General features: G+C 36.5%; 1 protein-coding gene across 6 annotated transcripts in view; it reads left to right on the top strand.

Annotated features, from left to right (window-relative positions):
* Nucleotides 1-18155, top strand: part of CFAP70 (cilia and flagella associated protein 70) — a 112043-nt gene that overhangs the window by 38077 nt on the left and 55811 nt on the right. For all 6 annotated transcript variants that reach the window (XM_032595218.1, XM_030334368.1, XM_032595220.1 and 3 more), the window contains 5 exons: nucleotides 2916-3050; nucleotides 10481-10651; nucleotides 10832-10912; nucleotides 12491-12582; nucleotides 17910-17970. In XM_032595218.1, the coding sequence (XP_032451109.1) occupies nucleotides 2916-3050; nucleotides 10481-10651; nucleotides 10832-10912; nucleotides 12491-12582; nucleotides 17910-17970 (540 nt within the window). The remainder of the gene's footprint in view (nucleotides 1-2915; nucleotides 3051-10480; nucleotides 10652-10831; nucleotides 10913-12490; nucleotides 12583-17909; nucleotides 17971-18155) is intronic.

Here is an 18155-nt window from a genome sequence, read left to right on the forward strand (position 1 = left end):
TGGTTATTTATTTTTGAGAGAGAGAAACTGAGCACAGGCAGGGGAGGAGCAGGGAGACGCAGAATCTAAAGCAGGCTCCAGGCTCTGAGCTGTCAGCATAGAGCCCAACACGGGCTTGAATCCACGAACTGCAGGATGATGACCTGAGCCCAAGTCAGATGTTTAACCAAACTGAGCCACCCAGGTGCTTGTTATTCTGCTTCTAGTTCTGATACAGAAGGAATGTGTGAACTGATGTGGGTGCTCTCTAGGGGTGACTAACTTAACCTGATTTGTCAAGTAGTTTCCTGGTTTTAGTGCTGAAAATCACATGTCCCAGGAAGATCTCCTGTCCCTGGCAAATCAGGATGACTGGTCACCCTAGATCCCTATTGTCCACTAAAAACTGTTTAGGCTTTATTCCTACACATCCTATTTCCCTTTAGCTCTTTAAAATGGTTTTACTATAGGTAAAACCACACAAAATAGCCATTTTTATAGGTCAAAGTAGTTAAATATTGGGAATATGGCTCAACCTAATACATCTTCCTGAATTTCTTTTCAACATACCTACTTAAAATGTTTTAGCCTACTAATTAGAGTAATAGGGCTCACTGATGTACATTATTCTGAAAAGATCTAGCTTTGTGAGCCTAGAACATGTTCTCTGTTGTTTTATTTGTGCATGTCTGGTCTTTTCTGTTTGTACATAAACTCCCTTAGGGTAGGAATACTGTCATAGACTACTTTGTTTTTTTTTTTTTTTAATTTTTTTTTTTTCAACGTTTATTTATTTTTGGGACAGAGAGAGAGACAGAGCATGAACGGGGGAGGGGCAGAGAGAGAGGGACACACAGAATGGGAAACAGGCTCCAGGCTCTGAGCCATCAGCCCAGAGCCTGACGCGGGGCTCGAACTCACGGACCGCGAGATCGTGACCTGGCTGAAGTCGGACGCTTAACCGACTGCGCCACCCAGGCGCCCCTGTCATAGACTACTTTGTATCCTCTATAGTACCTAGCATGATTCATGGTATACAGCAGACAATTAACAAGTACCTAAATTCTTTTGATTTTTATTTTTTTTATCTTAAACAAATTTTTTTTAATGTTTATTTATTATTGAGAGACAGAGAGAGGCAGAGCATGAGCATGGAAGTGGCTGAGAGATGGGGAGACACAGAATCTGAAGCAGGCTCCAGGCTCTGAGCTGTCAGCACAGAGTCCAACGCGGGGCTCGGACTCATAAACCTAGAGATCATGACCTGAGCCGAAGTCGGAAGCTTAACCGACAGCCACCCAGGCGCCCCCTTTTGATTTTTAAAATAGACATTTTTACATAATAAAAATACTACTGCCAGTAACCACTTCTCCCTTTGTAATATAAAATATACATTGCTAACTTTCCTTAGCAACACAATGTTATTATATATATGTAAGACTTTTAAATCTACTTTTTAAAAAAATTTTTCTTTTTTAATGTTTATTTATTTTTGAGAGAGAGACAGAGCCTGAGCCGGGGTGGGGCAGAGAGAGAGGGAGACACAAAATCTGAAGCAGGCTCCTGGCTCTGAGCTGTCAGCACAGAGTCCCACATGGGGCTCAAACTCATGAACTGCAAACCGCAAAATCATGACTTGAGCCGAAGTCGGATGCTAAACCGACTGAGCCACCCAGACGCCCCAAATCTAAATTCTACTTATTGTAATATGTGAAATCAAAGAGATTACTTTTAATTTTGCAGGAATTAAATGTGTTTTCTTTCAGTAAATTTTTTCCCTATGAAAGTTTTCTATGGCAAAGCATTAAAAATTATGTTAAGTTATATTTATTAACATGTTATTCATCTTTGTGATGGGGGTTTAGACAAAATTAGCGGGGCACCTGGGTGGCTCAGTCAGTTGAGCGTCTGACTTCGGCTCAGGTCATGATCTCGTAGTTGACAAGTTTGAGCCCCGCATGGGGCTCTGTGCTGACAGCTCATAGCCTGGAGCCTGCTTCAGATTCTGTCTCCCTCTCTCTCTGCCCCTGCTCTGCTCATGCTCTGTCTCTCTCTGTCTCAAAAATAAATAAACATTAAAAAAAAAATTAGGTAAAATTAGCGATGGCAAATACAAAGTGGCAAACTATCATTCATCCTCCTTCATCCATGGCAGATATTACTGATTAATCAAAACGTTGTTTCTTTCTGAACCCAGATAAGGGTATAGAATCTTCGGGGCGCCTGGGTGGCTCAGTCGGTTAAGCGTCTGACTTTGGCTCAGGTCACGATCTCGCGGTCGTGAGTTCAAGCCCCGCGTCTGGCTCTGTGCTGACTGCTCAGAGCCTGGAGCCTGTTTCAGATTCTGTGTCTCCCTCTCCCTCTGACCCTCCCTCGTTCATGCTCTGTCTCTCTCTGTCTCAAAAATAAATAAGCGTTAAAAAAAAAATAGAATCTTTCTCAGTACAGTACTCTGAAACAACTTCACCAATTGTTTAGAATTTAGGCATATTAAAGTCTATTTAATATGATGATTTGTAAGATCCCTTTCATTCATAAAAATCTGTGAACTAAAGCTAAAAGCCACATCTTCTGATTTCTTTTCGTTGTTGTAATTATTTTACAAAGCTTCATTTTTTTCCTAAGAAACAATATTGTTAAATTGACTTTTTTAGTTGAATATATATATAATCAATTAATTTGAGCATGTGTTATCTGACTACTGCCTTTACTATTCATTAACACCGTTGATATGCATTATTTCAGTGATTGTGGTATTATTAAACCCATTTTGAAGATAAAGAAATGTAGATCCAAAATATCTATGTAACTGGCCAAGTCAAATAGTTAAGGAGCATAGCTAGTTCCTAAAGCCAGGTCTTTGAAAAACTAAGAGCTCCATACCTTCTGCTACATTGCTCTACAGCACTTACAGCTCTCTGGTTTTATTCCTGTAGACTGATGATGAAAGTCAGCTTTCATTTCATGGTGTGGCTTATGTGAATATGGTCCCATTGCTGTATCCAGGTGTGAAGAGGATTCGGGGAGCTTTTCATGTTTACCCTTATCTAGACAGTACAGTCTATGAAAAGGTAAGAAAAAATTGTACAGAAGGTATTATCCTAATTTATCCTTTATGTATGTGTTTACTTACATCTTTAGCATACAAATCTTTGCACTTGAAGTTTGGAACCATTGGTATACTGGGATGGTAAATATAGCACCTTGCAGTCATTCTGTCATTGAACCTTAAAAACTTTAGGATAATGAGGAGCACCCCGGTGGCTCAGTTGGTTGGGCATCCAATTTCGGCTTAGGTCATGGTCTCAAAATTTGTGGGTTTGAGCCCCACATCATTTTCTCTCTCAAAAATAAATAAAACATTAAAAAAAATTAGGATAATGAAAAGCCAAAAACTGGAAACAACCTAAACCTCCATGAACAGGTGAACAGAAAAACAAATTTTGTGGTGTATCTATATAATGAAATCCTACTCAGTGATAAAAAGGAATGAACTATTGATACGTGCAGCATGGATGAATCTCAAATGCATTATGTTAAGTGAGAGAAGGCTGATAAAAGAAAGTACATAATGTATGATTTCATCTAAATAGAATTCTAAGAAAATAATCTGTGGTGACCTAAAGCTGACCAGTGGTTTCTTAGGAACAGGAATAGAGAGAGGGATGGATTACAAAAGAATGTGAAGAAAGTGTTAGGGATGATGGAAATGCTGGTTATCTTGATTGTGGTGATAGTTTCACATGTGTATACATATGTCATGTCAAAATTAATCAAATTGTATACTTTAAATATGTAGTTTGTCATATGTCAATTTTACTCAATACAGTCAGATACATAATCTTTAAGATAATGAAAGAAGTCTATTGTGTTTAAATATACAAAACTTAAATCCATGAGCTGATTAGTGATTTTTAGGTGTTAAAATGTTAAAATCATCTATCTTTTTATCTATCTATATGTCTACATTTAAATATAGAATATATATGTGTGTATTTTTCCCCAAACAAAAAGTCAGTTTTACCATATTTTTCTTAGGAGAAATTGAGTCTTCGTAAAACACAACAAAAATAATAACAAAAACGTATTACTATTTCATTATTATTAGGACAGCTATTTTTCAATAATGGAGTCATGAAAGACCTATCATCTATTTGCAAACCAACTGAGTAGTAAACTCTTTCTATATATTATTTATTTTTGAGAGATAGAGAGAGAGAGAGAGAGAGAGAGAGAGAGTCAGAGCATGAGGGGGGAGGGGCAGAGAGACAGGGAGACACAGAATCCGAAGCAGTCTCCAGGCTCTGAGCTGTCAGCACAGAGCCCGACGCGGGGCTTGAACCCACAAACCGTGAGATTATGACCTGAGCCGAAGTCGGATGCTTAACCGACTGAGCCACCAGGTGCCCCAGAAATCCTTTGACTCAGAAATCACACTTATAAGGATGTATCTGAAGGAAATAATTTAATAGAATCAAAACTCCATGTTCACCCTTCAGTTTTAGTCTCTAGAACTTTCTCATGTTCTGTAATACAATTTTTAGCATTAAAATAGATTTGGCAATATTGAATGGTTTGCCTTCCTTTCTGAAAGTGTGTGAAGCATTACAAAGAAAAAGATGTGCATGGACTATGAGTACAAATAAAAATCTATATGTAGTGTTTCCAATTATTGCAATTACTGTGAAGAGTGTTAAAAATGTTTTGTAGAATAATACAAAGAGGGGAAACATCATGAGATTTCAGTTTGTCATCTGTCTACAAATACTATAGATCTTAACTGTTAGTGACAGAAATGTCCATCTGTTTTACTTACACTATTTGTTTTTCTTTGAAAACATGGCGTATGCAAAAGTATCTGGGTTAGGTTTGGCAGAGTGGAAAAGCAAATGAAATTTGAAAAACAGCTAGCAGTGATGAATGTCGCAGTGTGTAAATTAAAATTCCTAATGACATAAAAAACCCAACTCCGTATTCAGAAAAACTTTTTGGGATCTATGATAGCAAAAATTAAAAATAAGTTTTTTTTTTAATTTTTTAACATTTATTTATTTTTGAGAGACAGAGAGAGATGGGAGTGCAAGCGGCGGAGAGGCAGAGAGACAGAGAGACACAGAATCCAAAGCAGACTCCGGGCTCTGAGCTGCCAGCACAGAGCCCCACGTGGGGTTCGAACCCACCAACCCTGAGATTTTGACCCGAGCTGAAGTCGGACACTCAACCAATTGAGCCACCCAGGCACCCCTAAAAATAAGTTTAAGGGGCGCCTGGGTTGATCAGTCCGTTGAGCCTCTGACTTCAGCTCAGGTCATGATCTCGCGGTCCATGGGTTTGAGTCCCCCATCGGGCTCTGTGCTGACAGTTCAGAACCTGGAGCCTGCTTCGGATTCTGTGTCTCCCTCTCTCTCTGCTCCTCCCCTGCTCATGCTCTCTCTCTCTGTCTCTCAAAAATGAATAAACATGAAAAAAAAATTTAAAAATAAGTTTAAAATGTCTATAATAGAGAAAAGCTTAGAAAATGATTGTAAATAAAAATGATTCAATATGCATCTATTAAAAAAGATAATTGTTAATGCTGTGTAAATAGTTAAATGGAAAAAAAGAATGCCAAAATGTTACATATAGCATAGATAAAAATAAGTTGCAAATGAGTTTATTAACATTGTTAAATGTGAAAAATATAAAAGTAGAAGTAGCTATTAATTAAAAAATATGAACTCAGGAAAGACTTTCCTAGGCTTGAGAGCAATGAAAGATATAAAAGATTTAGATTAACAAAAAATGAATAGCTTCTATGTATAGGAGAAACCATCATAAACAAAATTACAATGTAACTGAAAAATGGGAGAATATTTGAATATATGTAGGAAAGATGGTTACTATTCCTAAAATATAAAGCACTTTATCAAATTGATAAGAAAAACACACTAATTTTGTTTTAAAGGGCAAAGTACATGAAATGGTACTAGACAAAAAAAGAAATGCCAATGGTCAATAAATAAAAGAAGAAGAAACATTTGGCCTTATTTAGAATCAAACAACTGCAAATTAAAATAATAATAAAATACCATTTTACCTGTAGAATTAGTCAATTCTTTAAAACATGGTAATGCCCATTGTTGGGAAAGGTGTGATAAAGCAACTCTCATTCACTGCTAGAAGTGTAAATTAGTACAAACCATGAAAAAAATTTTGTCAGTATGTATTAAGAAGCTTAGAATACTTATATTTTTTCCTGTAGCATTCCTACTTCCAGGAATCTATTTTAAAGGAATAAGTAGAACTGTATCCAAATTTTACTAAATGAAGATATATCTGAGGGAAGTAGTATATTATAATTGAAAGGTTATAGGCCTTGATGTCAGTCAGCCTCTAGTTTCAATTCCGGAATTAACCAGCTGGGTAACTTCAGGCAAGTGACTAAGTTTCTCTCAACTTTAATTAATTAATTGATTTATTATAAATAAATTTATTATAAATGAAGACAGTGCTTTTTTCCTAGAATTGTTTTACATATTAAAAGAGATAAAATATGTAAGGTACTAGGAGTGTAGTACTAGGGGTGTAGTAGGGGTGATTGGTAACTATTGTATATACATTAAAAATTACCTTATGAAAAATTTTAAAACATGAAAGGATACATGTGATAATCTGTTAAATGAAAAATCAGGGTATAAAACTACATTCAATATGACCACAACTTTTAAAAAATATATAATCATAATTAAATATATATGTATATATGTATATATATACATATAATATTGGAGAGGAAATCTTTCTGGCTATGTCTGAGTGAGAAGATTGTCAAATATTCTCCCCACCACCACCAAAAGCAGCTGTAAAATTGGACAAATTGACAAAAAAACCATTCAGCACTCTGGAAATTGACCAAAGGCATCAACAAACTGAGAAGTATTAATGCATGAAAAACTATGGAGTTTGAGGCTTTCTTGGTTAGGGCTGCTTCTAAAACTTCCCTAAGTTGTTCCCTACTCCACTTCTTTAGCTTAACCAGTGCAGTGATTATTCTAGGGCAGGATAGACTGTGAGGACCAGCAACTTTGCTGCCATAGAAGAAGACTCACACAATTTGGAGCAGTGGATGAAGGACCTATGCCCAGCAATGCTGTTGGTTGAAATTTGTGGAGAGCAACCAACATAACTGAAATGAGAGTCCCAGGAAAGAGACTAAGGGGCAGAAAAGATACATGGCAAAATAATGTCTAGAAATGTCTCATGTTTGATGAAAACATTAATCTACATATCCAAGAAGTTCAGAGGATCCCAGGTTGGATAAGCATACAGGCATCTACAACATAGACATTAGAGTTTACTGCTGAAAGACAAAGAGAAAATCACGAATTCAACAGGAGAAAAACAACTCATTGCTTATAGTTGCAATGTATTTAACAGCTGATTTTTCTTCTGAAACAATGGATCCAGAAGGCAGTAGAATAACATATTCAAAGTGCTCAATGAAAAAGCTAGCAATCAAAAAGGAAGGTAAAATAAAGACATCCAAAGATAAATATTGAAAGAATTTGTTGCTAACAAATTTGTCTTGTAAGAAACACTAAAGGAAGTTCTTCTGCTTGAAAGGATATGGCATTGATTGCTGACTTGAATCCACAGGAAGAAGCAAAGAGCACTAGAAATGTCTAAATTTAAGTTAATATAAAAGATTTCAGAAATACAGTATGTATTTTTTTTATTTTTACTCTTAATTTCTTTGAAAGGCATTATATAAAGCATTAATTATATTGTTGGGTTATAACATGTATAGATTTAATTTGTATGATAATAGTAACATAAAGGAGGGAGGATAGAATGGAACTACAGTGTGCTAAAATTTCTACATTATACCAGAATTAAGTTAATATCAGTGTGATATACATTGTGATTAGTTAGGATGGCCAAGAAAATTGTGTGTGTGTGTGTGTGTGTGTGTACATATACATATTTAACATAATAGAAGGCATTTAAAGGAGGAACAGAGGAACAAAAAAGACAGAAGATATATAGAAAACAAATAGTAAAATGGCAAACATAAATGTAAATATTTCAATGATAACTTTATATGTAAGTAGTGTTACCCCAATGAAAGGACAGAGATTATAAGACCACATTTAAAAAAAAATCAAGATTCAGGGGGCCTGGGTGGCTCAGTTGGTTGAGCATCCAACTTTGGCTCATGTCATGATCTTGTGGTTCATGGGTTTGAGCCCCACATCGGGCTGTGTGCTGACAGCTTGGAGGCTGGAGCCTGCTTCGGATTCTGTGTCTCCCTCTCTCTCTGTCCCTCCCCCACTCACACTCTGTCTCTCTCTCTCTCAAAAATGACTGATGAATGAATTAAAAAAAAATTTTTTTAAATCAAGATTCAGTAATATGCTATTTAAAAACAGACACACTTAGATTCAGATACATGGAGATTGTAGCAAATGGTTGGAAAAAATATGCTATGCAAATAGAAAACATAACAGAGCGGAGTGGCTATATTTATATCAGACAAAATAGACTTCAAGACAGGACTAACAACATAGAGTGGCATGTCATAATGATTAAAGGGTCAATTAATCAGAAAGAATTTACAAAGTATTGTGTAGAATAAATATATAAATTATAAATGTATACACACCTAACAATAGAAACTCATAATACTTAAAGCAAAAACTAACAGAATTGAAAGAGAGATAATCTGACATTTAGAAATTTCAATATTTCAATCTTAATACTTGGTAGAAAAACTACATAGAAAATCTATATTAAACATTAACTTAGCGTACAACCCACAAAATCATTGTTTAAAATGTTTACTTATTTTTGAGAGAGAGAGAGAGAGAGAGGCTCTCACAAGCGAGGGAGGGACAGAGAGAGAGGGGAACAGGGGATCTGAAGTGGGCTCTGTGCTGACAGCAGCAAGCCCACTGTGGGGCTTGAACTAATGAACCATGAGATCAGCACCTAAGCCGAAGTTGTACACTCAACAGACTGAGCCACTCAAGTGCTCCCCTCAACAAAATCATTTTTAAGAACCTACCCAAGAGAACTGAAAACCTGCATTTACACAAAGACATGTATATGAATATTTATAGCACATCAGTGAAACTATCACCACAATCAAGATAAGGCAATTATCCATTTCCTGCCCCCCCAAACTTTCTTGTGTCTGTTCTTATCCTCTCATACCTCTGACCAGTCTTCCTCTCTTTGTTTTTTAGTCTGGCTTCTTTCACTCAGCATAAATTCTATTTAGACTCCAACCATGTTGTTTAGTTTAAAAAATGTTATGATTCTGGGGGACCTGGGTGGCTCAGTTGGTTAAGCATCTGACTTCAGCTCAGGTCATGATCTCATGGTACGTGAGTTTGAGCTCCGCTTGGGGCTCTGTGCTGACAACTCAGAGCCTAGAGCCTGCTTCAAAATCTGTGTGTCCCACTCTCTCTCTCTCTGCCCCTGCCCCGCTCACACTCTGTCTCCCTCTCTCTCTCTCTCTCTCAAAAATAAATAAGTATAAAAAAATTATTAAAAAATGTTACGATTCTTCTTCATTTATCTATAGTTTGATTTTCCCATACAAAATTTTTAGTTTGAATTTTAAACTTGCCCTATTTTTCCAATTATAGTTGATAGGCAAGTAGTAATTAGATATTTCTTATGCAGAAATAAATTCTACCTGTTACAGATCAGGAATCCTAAATTCTCTCTTGTCCGGCAAGAGAGCAGACACTGACACAGAAATGAAAATGAGAGAGGCTAATGTCTGGGAGGAGATAAGAGCCCTGAACAGGGATTTCGTCTCCATATTTATTGAGTTCTCAAGATTTTACATACGTGGTGAGTGTGCAGAAGGAAACAGGAATCATTAACTCATATGTGTACGAAGCAAAGGGTCTGAGAGGAAAGTAGCATTTAAAGTTGTGGTCAAAGCACAGTAATATATTGGTGCCAGATGATAAGTAGTTTCCTGTAGGTGATACAACTGATTAGCTGTCTTCTTTAAAGTTTCAGATTGATGGAGCATGCAATTTTAAAGATAACAAGTTACTAGTTAGCTAGTCTAGCTAGCTAACTTTGGGGGCTTTTGCCCTGCAGCAGCTCTGGGCCCTAAGCCTTTTTAACCCATTTGTGTAAATGTGAGGAATTCTTGAACCTATTTCCCATATCTACCATTTAAAGTTAATCTGAAATTATGTATCAAAAATTAAAAGTTTTCTAGGAACAAGAGTTACGAAACACCAAAACCAAGCGATGTTGAACAATCTCGTTGTAATAATTTAAATGATAGGATAGATAGCTAATTTTCTATGAGGGCTTTACCTGTTCAACAAGTAGGCGATTCAGTGAAGTTTTTCTTTTCCCTATTTCCCTCTGATTCTACAATGTTGAAATTATCTAGAAAACTAAATGTTTTTAAAGAATAATGTGAGTTTCTTTCAAATTTGTATCATTCACCTGTGATTCACTGCATTTTTTTTGTTTGTTTGTTTCTTTTCAGACCAAATGTTTATTTAGCTTGTTCCGGGATACTGGCCATCATTTGATTCAGAATAATAAAATCGGAGGAATTAATTCTCCATTGTCTAAACTAGTTGTTTCAAAGAACCTGAAAGAAGATAAAGCAGTCAAAGAAAAGGATATAGAAGGAAGGCCTAGGCCTGGGGATATGGTAGGTTGTTGAGAAGGTGATGATTTTGCTAGTTTTGTTACATTTCACAGGCTTGTACTGATTATTGGGTGAATTGCATCAATTTAGTTTGCCTTTTGTTGCAACTTAATGATCATTGTTCCTGCCATTGGGAAGACCATGTAAGAATTCAGTTTTTGAGGCATGTTCATTTTCTTTCAGCAAGCACCTAGTATAAAATCTCAGAGCTCAGATACTCCTTTGGAATTTGAACCCTCTCTAAGCCACAATCCAGAAGGACAGGTAACTATGCATAAAGAGTTGGAAAATTAAGTTTAAATTCATCAGTTTTTTACTGAGCAAGATAGTATGGTATTGTGAAAAATTCTCATTATCTCAATTACCATCCCATATTTGCCATGACTAGTTTATAACTTTGGGTAAATTTCTTTGTCTTGTTGAGACTCTCTAAAATGAGCAGGTAGTACCAAATTAACCTTAGGTCCTTTCTAACATTAAAAAATTATGTGTTTTAGTAATTCTGCTGTATTATATATTAGAAATCATGCAGAGATGCATCATCTGTAGCATTTACTCATCTGCCCTCAAGACACTCAACAGTCTGGTGGGTGAAACAGATTGGTACATAACTAACCATAACACAGAATTTTGATGAATATTATAATAGAGGTACAAATAAAAGTGCTGTTTGGGCTCACATAATACAGATGAATCGCTCCTAGGATAAAGTAGTCTCAGAAGGCTTCATGGAAGAGCTGGCATTTGAGCTAAGTAGTGAAAGATGAAGAGAATAGTTTGCCGGATGAAGATGAGAGGGTAGGCATTTCAGGGCAAAGGAACAGCCCGAGTCAGGACACAAAGAAGGTAGCAGAATTTAGAGTGTATCAGTTAATTTAGTGTATGGAATAGAGATGAAAAGAAATGAGAATTTCTAGACGGAGGTGAGAAAGGAGAGAGAGGCTGTGTTGAGTTGTAGAAAGACTGAAAGATTTGCTAACAAGTTTGGACTTCATTATGTAGCTGATAAGGAACTCTTGAGCTTCATCTTGGAGACTCCTATTAATGGTTTTTAAGTCATGTAGAAATAAGACCTCCTATGTATTTCAGGGTAGAACTCTTGCAAGGAAGTGAAACAGAGAAAATGAAGTTGGGGTAGGGGCTTCAAATATTGGTTTATAGGTTTTTCTAATTGTACAGGTGAGTGTGTGATGATAGTTTGATTTAGGGAAGAGATTGTAGTAAGGAAAATCAGAAACTTGAAGAGGCAAGATTTGGAATTGGGGAGCTTTAAGGGTGCTGAGGAAGAAAAGCTAAAGATAACACAGGTTTCAAGCCTCACTTTCGAGAAGGATTACAAAATCATAAGTCAAAGAGAGATCAATATAAGGGAAATGATAAATTTTGGACATGCTGTATTTAGGGTGCTGGAAAAAAAATTGGATAGAAATGTCCATCAAACTGCATTTGGTAGATGGTGATGTGGATTCTGTGAATGGGAATGTCAGAATATTTCTGATTGGAAATGCTTGGACTTGGAAGATTTGGTGGCAGAAAGAATAGCATTCACTTAAAACAGTTACAAGAAAAGTATTGAACAAGTTAAACAGTGCTTCAGCTGAGGTAGAAGTTTCCAATAATAAAATTGAAAATCCTTTTATGCAAGAGATAACCACTGTAACTATTTTTCTTTCCAGTTATTTTTCTATATAAAGAATATTTTGACAGTCAAGATCACACTATATACGTATAGTTGTATATGCAATTTTCTTATATTGTATATGTTATCCTATGTTACTAAAATTTGTTCATAAATATCTGTTCTTAATGGAAAGAATAAATGAGAGAAAAATATCTTTACAGCAATATGTAGAAGCAGGCACATACATTGTGTTGGAGATTCAGCTGGACAAAGCCTTGGTTCCAAAGCGAATGCCAGAGGAGCTAGACAGAAGGTGTGTAGCAATGGTTCTTATATTTATATATTTTTTTTTTTGCAAAAACATTTTAGATATAAATAAAAGGAATTCAGATTGTCTCCGTAAATATAATTTCCCTAGACTAAGCAGCAGACAGTTTTCTGGTTTTTTAGCCCAGATTAAGTTTCTTTTGTTATAGCTGTCTTCTTATTACAAAAGCAGTATATGCTCAGCATAAAAAAAAAGAAAAATCAAGGGATACCTGGGTGGTTCAGTTGGTTAAGCGCCCAATTCTTAATTTTGGCTTAGGTCATGATCTCATGGTTCGTGAATTCAAGCCCCAAATCAGGCTCTGTGCTGACAGTGTGGAACCTGCTTGGGATTCTCTTTTCCCCTCTTTCTCTGCCCCTCCCAAACTCTCTCTCAAAAATAAATACATCAACTTAAAAATAGTCAAGATTTTGAGAAAATTGAGATCAGCAAGCATATAAAAATACTCAGATTTCTACTCACCCAGTGATAACCACTTAAAAATCTTTTTAAAATGTTTATTTATTTATTTTGAGAGAGAGAGAGAGAGAGAGAGAGAGAGAGAGAGAATCCCAAGCAGGCTCTGCATTGTCAGCTCAAAGCCTGACGCAGGGCTCGATCCCATAAGCCATGAGATCATGACCTGAGCGCAAATCGAGAGTCAGATGCTTAACCAATTGAGCCATCCAGGTGCCCCAGTGATAACCACTTTTAAAAAATTGGTATTTATCCTTCTGGAGTTAAAGTTCCTAAAATACACACATACACACCCATGTCACATATAAATAAGTGCAATTTTTAAAAAACTTTTTTTATATTGTACCATAGTGCTTTGATTGTGTTTCTAGGAAGTTGTCCATTTCATCTAGGTTATCCAGTTTGTTGATGTACAACTGTTCATGGTATTCTCTTATACTTATTTTTACCTCTATAAAAATGGGGAGTACTGTCCCCATATTTATTTCTGATTTTAGTAATTTGAATCTTCATTTTTTTTTCTTAGTGGTTACCTTGGAAATAATAATGACCATCTTTTTTTTTTTTAAGTTTGTTTATTTATTTGAGAGAAAGAGCAGTGTAGGGGCAGTGAGAGAGGGAGAGAGAGAATCCCAAGCACTAACAGTGAGGAGACCTATGCAGGGCTTGAACTCATGACATCATGACTTGAGGAGAAACCCAGAGTTGGATGCTTAGTTGACTAAGCCACCTAGGTGCCCCTATAATGACCATCTTAAACCTTTAACAATCTAATTGGAATAATACCAACTAAGTTTCAATACTATTCACCCTGCCTCTCTATATCTCCATCTTTCCCTTTTTATATTATTATTGTCACAGATTATATTTTTATACATTGTGTGCCTATTAGCAAATATTTCTAATTACAATTTGTGCATTTGCCTTCTACAAACAAGTAAAGAGGGGGTTATTTTTATTTAAAAAAATTTTTTTACTGTTTGTTTATTTTTGAGAGAGAGAAACAGAGGGTGAGCAGGAGAGGGATACAGAAAGAAGGAGACACAGAATCTGAAGCAGGTTCCAGGCTCCAAGCTGTCAGTACAGAGACCGATGTGGGGCTCGAACCCACGAACCGTGTGATCATGACCTGAACCACCCAGGCTCCCCAAACAAGTAAAAAGGAGTTTAAAACCAGAAGTACAATAATACTGGCTTTCATGTTTACCTTTACCAGTGTTCCTTATTCTTCAGTTACCTTACAGTTACTGACTAGTTGTTCTTTCATTTCAGCCTGAAGGGCTCCCTGTAGCATTCTTTTTTTTTTTTTTTTTAAGTGCATTTATTTTCGAGAAAGAGAGAGAGGGGGACAGAGGAACTGAAGTGGGCCCCATGCTGATAGCACTGAGCCCGATGCAGGGCTTGAACTCATGCTTTGAGATCATGACCTGAGCCGAAGTCGAATGCTCAACTGACTGAGCCACTGAGGCACCCCTCCCTTTAGCATTTCTTATAAATTAGGTCTTACTAATAGACTCTTAGTTTTTTTAAATATAATTTATTGTCAAATTGGCTTACATACAACACCCAGTGCTCATCCCAACAGGTGCCCTCCTCAATGCCCATCACCCATTTTCCCCTCTCCCCACCCCTCCATCCACCCTCAGTTTGTTCTCTGTATTTAAGATAGACTCTTAGTTTTTGTTTATTTTGTTAATCTCTTCTTCATTCTTGAAGGATAATTTGCTGTATATAGAATTTTTGGCAGGCATTCTTTTTTCTTTCAAAACTTTAAATATGTTACTCTAGTACCTCTGGCCTCCATGGCTTGTGTTATTCTTTTTGACATTATTGAAATTATCTGTTTATCTTTTGTGACAAGTCACTCCTTTCATTGCTTTTTGAGTTTTTCTCTTGTCTCTGGCTTCTGACAATTTGAGTACAATTTATCTTAATGTAGATCTCTTCAAGATTATTCTGCTTGGAAGTTGTTATGCTTCTTGGATATATAGATTCATGTCTTTCTCCATATTTTGGGAGTTTGGGGCCATTATTTCTTCATAATTCTTTCTGCCCCTTTCTCTCTCTCTTCTCCTTCTGGGATTCTCATAGGGTATATGTTGGTCACACACATTGTGTATGTTGATGGTGTACCACAGATTTTAGGCTCTCTTTACTTTTTTTTATTTGTTTTTCTTTCTGTTCCTCAGATTGTGTAATTCCAATTATCCTCTCTTCAAATTTGCTCATTCTTTCTTCTGCCTGACCAAATCTGTTGAACCTTCTAGTAAATTTATCCTTTCTGTTATTTTACTTTTCAACTACAGACTTTCTGTTTGGTTCTTTTAAAAATTTCTGTCTCGGGGCGCCTGGGTGGCGCAGTTGGTTAAGCGTCCGACTTCAGCCAGGTCACGATCTCGCGGTCCGTGAGTTCGAGCCCCGCGTCAGGCTCTGGGCTGATGGCTCGGAGCCTGGAGCCTGTTTCCGATTCTGTGTCTCCCTCTCTCTCTGCCCCTCCCCCGTTCATGCTCTGTCTCTCTCTGTCCCAAAAATAAAATAAACGTTGAAAAAAGAAAAAAAAATTTTTTAAATTTCTGTCTCTTTACTGATATTCTATTTTCTTTCTGTTTATACATCATTTTCCTGATTTCTCTTTCCTTGTTTGTGGTTTCCTTTAGCTCTTGAGCCTGAGTAAATTGCTTTATTTCACATCTTTTTGTAGCAAGTCTGAGTGTGGACTTCTTCAGGAACAGTTTCTATAGATTTATTTTTTTCCTTTGAAAGAGGCACACTTTTATGTTTTTTGTACATTTTGTGATTTTTTTGTTGTTGAAAACTGGACATTTGGATATTATACAAACTTTGGAAATCTGATTTTCCCCTTCCCCAGGGTTTGCTGTTCTTAATTGTTGAAGTTGTAGATTGTGTTTAGCCAGTGTGGGTTGGTTTATTTCGTTTGTTTGTTTTTTTCAGCCAATGTTTTGATTGAGATTTCCTTAAATGCCAAGATCTTAAGATAATCAAACAAATAAAAATAAAACAAAAAATATTTCTTTTGTCTGCAAATGATTCCATACTGGAGCATTCTTTTAACACTTAACAAGGCTGTTTACATTTCTGCCTCAACCTTCACTTCCTGCTTGCACTGGGACTATAGGTCAGTCAGTGGTGGAAGCTTGGGGTCTTCTCTGGTCTTTTCTGAGCATGTATCCTATCCTAGGATGTGTGCAACTTTCATGTTTAACATAATGCTGTCAAGGTTCATCCATACTGTAACATGTATCAGTACTTCATTTCTTTGTTATTAAATTAGATTTCACTGTATGGATGTACCACATTTTTTCCCATTCTTTAGTCGATGGACATTTGGACAATTCTTAATACAACATTCAATAATGATTGTGTTAAAATGGAGGTCAACCGGTGTAACTCCTCTGCTCAGAAACCACCAGTGACTCCCTGGCACACTCTGAGTAAAAGTCAAAGTCCTTACAATGGCCTACAACTCCTTACATATTCTGTATGTACTTTGCTCTCACTTTTTCAGTCCAGCCATACTTGCTTCCTGCTATTCCTCACACATGCCAAGCACATTGTTGCAGCAAAGCCTTTACACTTTCTGTTCTCTTTGCCTATACTTTTCTTATCCCAGATATCTACACAACTTGCTTCCTCACTTCCCTGAGGTCTTTCCTCAAATGTTAGCATCTCAGTAAAGTGTCTTGATGAAATGTGCTTCCCTACTTCACCACCCTAGCTCCCAACATAGTCTATTTGCCTTCCTGCATTATTTTTCTTCACAGCACATATCACTAACATATTTATCTTAATTATTGTCTTTCTTTCCCTGCTAGAATTCAAGCTCCATGAGGGCAAGAATTCTTATCTACTTTGTTTTATGCTCTATCCCCAGCATCTAGAAAAGTGACTGATGGATAATAGGCAGTCAGTATATATTTTGAATGAGTGAATAGATAACGTTGTCTCTGGAGAGGAAATTGGGTGGCTGGAAGACAAGGTTGTCAACAAGGCTAATAACAAGGAGACAATTTAGTATATGTTGTTTCATGCCTCTTAAGTTCTGAATCATGAATGTATTACCTATTAAATAAAATTAAAATTAGAAATCAAGAGCAGAGATATACAATTACATATGACCTATTAAAGAAAAAATGAATTTGTGAATTTGATTATAAACTTTAAGGCAGTATTATATACTTCAGCAGGAATCTGAAGCTACAAGGAGGAAGAACTAGAACTTAATTTCCTCTAGTTTTTGTAAGGTCTCCTGAAAATGGAAGGTAGAAAGTTTAGCATAAGTAGGTTGACAGTGACAAAATATACTTTCTTACTCACCACAAAGTCTGGTATCATTATTGTAATTGAATGCAGTCATAAATTATGACCAAGAGTACACTTTTTATCCTCGATGGACAGGAAAGAAAAGCTTTCACTTGACTTGTACCATTTGGATTTCCAAAACTTCATGCTATCAGAGACTCTTCTGAGTGCACCTAAAATCATAACACCCATATCTTTCCAACTCCTGAGTCAAACAGTCTCTTGAGTGCAATAGCAGTTTTAAAAAATGTGTGTGAGTAAAGCCAGGGCTCAAATTAGCCAAAAAAAGTACAACTTAGTTAGTTTCTGAGTAGCTGCTTCCTGGCTTCTTCCCTATCTAGTTCACAGCCATATACTGTTCTATGGTTCACATCTAGGCTTTCATATGAGAGAAATGCACAGTGCTCAAGTGTGATGTGGGAACAGACCTTAGATCTCCCTCGTATAGGCTCTTTGGAGTTATGAATAAGAGAACATAAATCTGCAGATAATTGTTTATTTTTTGTTGTTTTTTTTTTTTTTTTTTCCTGGTACAGGGTCAAGGATATGATTCCGCCAAGGCCGCCTCTTACCCGTCGGACAGGAGGAGCTCAAAAGGCAAGTGCCAAAGCTAAAGTGAAACTATAATAACATGTTGAGTATACCCATTTGAAAATAAGGCATGGACTCTTCAGTATGTTTTCCAGAAGGGGTGAGAAATTGTAGCTGCATATATTTCCCTTCCTGGTTTTGTTTGTGACCAGTGGCAGACAGTGAATAGTGTATAGTGTTTAGTCTTTGGC

This window comes from Lynx canadensis, chromosome D2 (assembly GCF_007474595.2).
Source record: "Lynx canadensis isolate LIC74 chromosome D2, mLynCan4.pri.v2, whole genome shotgun sequence".
Classification (NCBI taxonomy): Eukaryota; Metazoa; Chordata; class Mammalia; order Carnivora; family Felidae; genus Lynx; species Lynx canadensis.